Source organism: Ipomoea triloba, chromosome 1, assembly GCF_003576645.1.
Source record: "Ipomoea triloba cultivar NCNSP0323 chromosome 1, ASM357664v1".
NCBI lineage: Eukaryota > Viridiplantae > Streptophyta > Magnoliopsida > Solanales > Convolvulaceae > Ipomoea > Ipomoea triloba.
Genome location: NC_044916.1, coordinates 29,429,211 through 29,436,216, shown reverse-complemented (window position 1 = coordinate 29,436,216; position 7,006 = coordinate 29,429,211). Strand labels below are relative to the sequence as shown.

Sequence of the window (7,006 nt, the reverse complement as noted above, 5' to 3'; positions counted from 1 at the left end):
TTACTCAAATAATAATTGTAAATTCAGAATATGCTTCAACAATACGGTGAAAATTATAAAACAAAAGAGTTTAAAATGTAATTTCCGAATTTGTCAAAATTTAAACATTACAAAGTTGCGCTAACACAACAGCAGCCTCGTCCATCTCTTGAATACTCTTGAGTCTCACATTTTCACCCACAATTTTCACATTCTTCCTAACATTCTCCCCTACTTTTCCCTTAATTACATCCTTAACAACCCTACCCACATCTTCCCTATGAAGCTTCCCACCCTCATCCCTCACCACCTCAACACCTACGCCAATACCCACCATCAGCTTAGCATTCACAGGCTGGTCAAGATGCATGGGCATGGCGATGATCGGGACACCGTACTCGATGCTCTCTGTTAGCGAGTTCCACCCGCAGTGACTCATGAACCCTCCTGTGTTTCGGTGGGACAGAATCAGTTCCTGCGGAGCCCACTGTTCCACCACTCGCCCTCTCCCTTTAACCCTTTCTAGAAAACCCTTTGGGAGGGCCTCTTCAAGATTAGGGTTTTCACTCCCTTTTGGAAACCTAACCACCCATATGAAGTTTGCTTGGCTTTGCTCTAACCCATAAGCTACCTCTTCCATATCCTCCTTTGATAGAAAATACTCACTCCCAAAGGAAGCAAACACCGTGGACCGCTCTTCTTTCTCCCCTAACCACCCCATAAGCTCTGAACATTCATTTTCCCCTTTCATCATTGGCTGCTTAACTAGGGTTCCCAGAGCCAAAACCTTGCAGTTTAGTAACTCCCCAAGATAGTCCACATATTTCCTCTCTATTTCTGTTGAGCTACTTATCACAACCATGTTCTTTTTCGACATTTCGCCGCCGTCATTCTCGCCGGCGCCGCCGTGATCACCGCCGGCGGCGCCGTCGTCATATTTTCTTCCGCTCCTTCTTTCATCCATGAGCTTCTGAGCTCTCTCTTGTTCGTATCGGCGTAGATAGAGCTCCGGGAAAGGGTACGCGGCGTTTGGGCGGTAGAAGATGTGGCAGAAGTAGCTACACACGGCGGCGCCGGACGTGACGAACCGGACCGCCGGGACGTTGTGAGAGTGGGCCACTCCGGCGGCCCACGGCATGAGAAAATCGTAGATGAGCAAGTGTGGTTTGAGGGATTCCATGATGGTGGAGAAAGTGGGCTTTGCCATTTTGAGGGATTTTTGGAGGGTGAAGTTGAGGTGGAGTGGGAGGCCATTAGTGGTGTGATAGTGAGGAGGGAGATCTGGTGATTCCGGTAGGTGAAGATCTATCAATTTGATTGAAGAGGAATATTGGTTGGGAATCTTGTTTTTGATGAAACTGAGGTTGATTGGGGTGGAACATATGTGGATGCAGAAACCTCTGTCGGCGAGTTTCTTGGCTAACTCAAAGAACGGTGAGATGTGCCCCACAGCCAACCATGGGAACATCAAAACTCTCAGCCTGTTTTTTTCATCCATGATGAAGCTAAGGTTACTCTGATCGATCTTTGTTGTGACTATGGTTGTGTATATATAGTAAGATCAACCCTCTTTCTGGGAATAATTGAGTGCGTGCAGGCTAAGAAAATTATTTAAAATTGAGTACTTTGTGTTTCATTTTCTTTATGGGAGTAATTGTGTACGTGCAATTATTTAAAATAATTGAGTACTTTGTGTTTTCATTTTCTTTGGTTATGTTTTGCAGAGGTTTTTTAGGAGTTTAGAGTATTTTAAGTTACTAATAAATTATAAGCTTTGTTTGGTGATGTTCTTAAAATAAGTTAGTAGCTTAAAATAAGAGTTTATTTCCAAAAACTACTTTAGATAGCTTTTTAAAAATAAACTAGTAACTTCTTTAATTTTTTTTCATCTTTATTTTTATTATTTAAATAAAGAGTCAATTCCTTTTTTGGTCCTAGACTTATAGTGACAAAGACAATTTTAGTCCTCCATAACAAAATCAGACAATTTATGGACATAGTTATTGTGACGAGGACAATTTTAGTCCTCCGTCTCTAATCTCGTTAGTTGACTGTCAAAATAAGGGGCATTTTTGTCAATTCAGCAAAACTCAATCTACCGTAATATTTTTCTCCAACCTGAGTTTCGTTTGTTTTGGTGGGTGTTTAACTTCTGATTAGATGACTACGTAAATGAATACAAGGGAGAACATGATGCATCACGTGTTCGAACGATGCCGTTTTGTTTTAACTCTCTATGCTCGAACTTCATCAGATAGATATGCACTGTTCGTGTTCTTCTATCTCAACCCTGGCAAAAGCTTGGGGAAGAAAAACAAAAAAAAAAAAAAAAAAAAGTTTCGGACATGAGAGTTAAACAATGGATCCAAGACCCACCAATTATATATAACATATTAAATGATAATTTGAAACTAAAACCAACAGAAACTCCTTCCAACATACATAGTACGCAAGGAAAACAGAGCACTCATAACTAGATGCATGCATATGCTCATCTCAAGCAATTTTGACCTCAATGGTCATTGGCTTCTTCGGTTCCGGCGGAGACAGCTTCTCCACCGTCACGGTCATTGCCTTGGCGTCAGGCATAAACGTCCGAGAAGGCTGCTGCTGGATGACTTGTCGTCGCCGGCGTAGTCCACGATGTGGTGGAGCGGGTGATCAAAACCCTTACACCTCCGTCTTCATCTTCCTTGCTCGTTTTCCCTCTTGGCCAACAGCAGAAGCTTTGGCGGCAGTACAGGACGACGGCAGCGGCTTGGAGTGTGGTTGGAGGCTACCGCGATGGTTACTCAGCGACCAATGGTGAGACTCCAGCGACCCTGGTAGCAGCTCCACGAACCAGCAGCAGCGATAGATAGAATGATGATTGGCACACGACCTCCCCTGTTTCCGGCGAGCATCGCAACAGCTATGGTGGAGCTCTTCCTCTCGTCAATGGCGACTGGTGTGCAGCGATGGCCTCCTTCTCCAATACCGGTTCAAGCATTACCCCCTCCACATCCTGGCAACCCCAGTCATCCCAACAAACACATATTCTCCTGCACTTTCCCGGCGGCGATCGGAAAACTCACCATCCCAGCAACTTCCTCCATTTTTCACGGCTTCAGAGTATAAATGATTTCGCCGTGGAAATTTGCTTCGCCAATATGCAGAACAAAACGCTCAGAGAGGAAATAAAGAGAAAGAAATATGTGAAATGACACATTTGCCCCCTCTCAAACGACCATCTAACAGAGAATAGAGACGGAGGACTAAAATTGTCCCGTCACAATAACTATGTCTATAAATTGTCTGATTTTTTTTTATAGAGGACTAAAATTGTCTTTGCCACTATAAGTCTAGGACCAAAAAATGAATTGACTCTTAAATAAATGACATATTTTACCCATCTCAATTAAAATCTTTTTGAACTTTGCTCTTTAATATATTTGATTGTAATTTCAATTTGACATTTATGTGTTTGAACATTAAATTTATATGAACTAATTTTATGAACTGCAAATATTTTGTTTTACTTTATATATTTTCAAATATATGTTCTTATTTTATATTTTATTAAAATATATTGGTTTCATTATTTTATATTTTAATATGTAAACAAACCTATTTAAATTTAAAGCTATTTAAATTTTATGAAGATGTTCTTTTTAGTGTTTTTACATTTGCAAAAGTTTATCAAAAAGCTAATTTTACCAAACACGTTTAAGCATAACAGCTAGCTTAACAACTCTTCAGATTTCAGCTACTAACTTATAGCTTTTCAGTTTTCAGCTATTTTTCGGTTAGGTTTGCCAAACATAGCCTTTCTGCGAGTAATTGAGTAGGTGCAATTACATAAAATAATTGAGTACATTGTGTTCCTTTTTCTTTATGGGAGTAATTGTGTACTTGCAAGTTAAGGAAATCTATATCTATATTCTATATAGAGTTAATTTCATTTTTGGTCCTTGATTTATAGGTGACAATCTATTTTTAGTCTTTTTTTTATTAGAACATCCTCATTTGGTCGTAGTATTATCGTGGCATGACCAATTTTAGTCTTCTAGCAACAAAATCGTTGAAATATCGTTAAATACAAAGACATTTCAATCTTTTTTATACAAAGTACGTTGAACCGCTATATTTTTATGTTTATTTTTTTTGAAAATATTCATAATTGAAGACCGAAATGTCCTTGTATTTAACGATATTTAAACTGATTTGTTGATAAAGGACTAAAAATGGTCATACCACAATAATATTAGGATCAAAAGTGAATGTTCTAATAAAAAAGGACTAAAAGTGAATTGTCACCTATAAATCTAGGATCACAAATGGAATTAACTATATATATATATATATATATATATATATAAAAGCAACAAGTTTTGGTAAATAAAAAAAAATTCAGTTTCCCGCCCAATGAAAACGCCGTCGTTTTGTTAAATTTCATGGGTAACCGAGGACATTAAATGATAGATTTTTTAGTTATGATATATTTATTACATTTTAAATTTAAACCTAAGATATTTATGGATACAACTCTTGAGTTGTCCAATCACCGGCGCGACTCCTCAAATCCGGTAAAAGCCTGATAATTACATATGTGATAATTACATAACCCTAGAGCTTCCAATATAAAGAGAAGAGACGTTATTAAACTGGAGATTTACAAGCAAAGTAGCATATACAATTTCATAAACGCCATGGCTCCAATTTATATTGTTGTTCAAGAGTTGAGGAAGAACCACACTTCAGTTGCAATGAAATTGAGGGTCGTGCGAACCTACAATGTTTTGCAGAGTAGATGAAGTGAATACATTAAACCAAGAGAGTGTATTTTTCATGACGAAGAGGTAATATTTAATTTTTAAAATAAAATTCTGGAAAACACATTTTAAAATTCGTAAAATATTTAGTTACTACACTTTTTTTTTTATTCGTAGGGATCCTATATTCATATGCATATTCCAGGAAAGAATGTTTCTACTATTAATAATTTTGTTGAAAGCAATGTCTACTGTATAAAAAATTTTCTGATAGTTGCTCATTTCTATAGCTATAAGACATGCGCTAGGGATTACATGTTGAAATTCTATAGCTATAAGACTTGAGCCTTCCCAATCTCAAACTCAATTTCCCTTCTATGGAAATAGGGGTAGATTGGGACTTACAAAGCTTTTGTTCTTAAGAATTTGGATTGGGGCTTACAAAGCTTTTGTTCTTAAAAATTTGGGTTGATGCACCATGGAAATATGGCAACCATTGTTCTAATCCTTATGGAAAATTGGGTTCTTTAGTGCTTGCCTCAAGAACCTAGGGTTAATGTTCTTTCCCCAATCTAAGTGCCAAATGCATTAATAGAGCAATACACCTAATTTAACCCATCTTCACATTTGAATTATCTCCTAGATTTAATCTTGTTTCCCTTCAATCCAAAATACCAAAAACATTATATTCTAGTTTTAACTCCAAACCAATCATGATTTACTTGGATCCTTATGGATTCCAAGACCTTAGTGCCTAGAGGTTAGGTAACAGTTTTCTACGTGCCATAAACCCCAATCTCCAGTGGAATGACAATATCACACCCATTTTCTTCTCATCCTACACACTACATCAGAAGTTTACTTAAAAACCACATTCCTAGACAGAGTATTCAAGAATGATGACTTTTCCATGCTACCAACACAAGGTGAAAAAAAATCTTTGATATATGCTTATCACGTTTGACAAACAATCTCAGTACATAATTCATATATTTCAAACTATGTGATTGTATCTCATCAAACAGTTCACTTATTTTTGTGCAAGTCACTATTAATTGTGTCTATTAATATGCAACAATGTCATTAGCATTCAACACATTGAAATGACAAGCACTAATAGGCATTCAAAATTTACACAACTCAACTAGTATCCAGTACTAATTCTATCCCATTTTATGCGAGCTCTTAGAAGCTAGAGCAAATTAGAATTACTCAAAATAACTACTAATTAAGGGAATCTTATACTCATCTTGCTCTGTCAGATTGACCTTTGTGAATTTTACCCTTGCGATGATAGCACTAGGATGCTCGGTATCCATGCTTACCGCACACGAAACAGCATCCTTTGATTTCCTTAACTTTTCCACTCCTTTCGTTGTTGTTGTTTCTGACACTTTGAGTTCTAGCATCATTGCACCATACTTTCTTGACAGCATTTTCCAAATAACTTTTGTCGAGTCTTGTTTAACATAGATGTTAAACAATTTGTCAGTCATTTGTGACAGAAGGTATCCTCTAGATGCCATATTGTCATCTGTAAATTGCACCAGAGTTACCCCCAGTTCTTGACCAGGAGTATAATTCGGTTCAGGACTGATTTCTCTTGGTTCTTGAAAGGAGAACCTTAGCGGAGCATGTTCGGGTGGATCACAGAACAACACATAGACTAGTTTCAGTTGTTCGAAGAGTATCAGCATTCTTTGTGCCCACTGCTTGTAATTATTCCCATCGGGATGGTTATCTTGGATAAATTGGGTATGACCGAAGGAGCCACCGTACCGAAAGGTTGACTATTGCCCAGATAACGCTTTTAACTGTTGGAAAGTTGAGGTAACGTCAACTAATCCTGACACTCTTTAGGAAAAGGGGAACAACTAAACAGAATATGAAATTTGTGTTGTGTTACAATAACACTGCCTTAAAAGCGTTGTTTGCCCGGTAACGGTGTAGTTAAGGATCCAGGCACGCTTCCGACAAGTTACACAGACCAGCTACGCTAAGCTTAAACCAACTATAGCGCAGACGAACCTCACTTTGCTCAACAAAGAAACAGAGAAATTAAAAGGGATGAAGAGAGCTTTTGTTTTTGGTGTGTTCTGTTAACAAAGCCAATTAGGCTATTTATAGTGGCATAGCCACCTCTTTTAGCCACAAAAGACTCCACTCCTCACAATTTTAATGAACAAAGGCCACAAGAATTATCAAGGTGATTATAAGCCACATATTTTATAACAAAAATAACACATGGCCCCTAATCACTCAACAAGACCTCAGAA

General features: G+C 37.8%; 1 protein-coding gene across 1 annotated transcript; it reads right to left on the bottom strand.

Moving 5' to 3' along the window:
* Nucleotides 1-1,536, bottom strand: LOC116029807 (beta-D-glucosyl crocetin beta-1,6-glucosyltransferase-like). Its single transcript, XM_031271850.1, has one exon. The coding sequence runs from the start codon at nt 1,475-1,477 to the stop codon at nt 101-103; it is 1,377 nt and encodes a 458-aa protein (XP_031127710.1). The 5' UTR covers nt 1,478-1,536; the 3' UTR covers nt 1-100.
* Nucleotides 1,537-7,006: the final 5,470 nt, after the last annotated feature.

Excerpts from the sequence above, each read along its gene's own strand:
- LOC116029807 (XM_031271850.1), bottom strand. The coding sequence starts at position 1,477 with ATGGATGAAAAAAACAGGCTGAGAGTTTTGATGTTCCCATGGTTGGCT.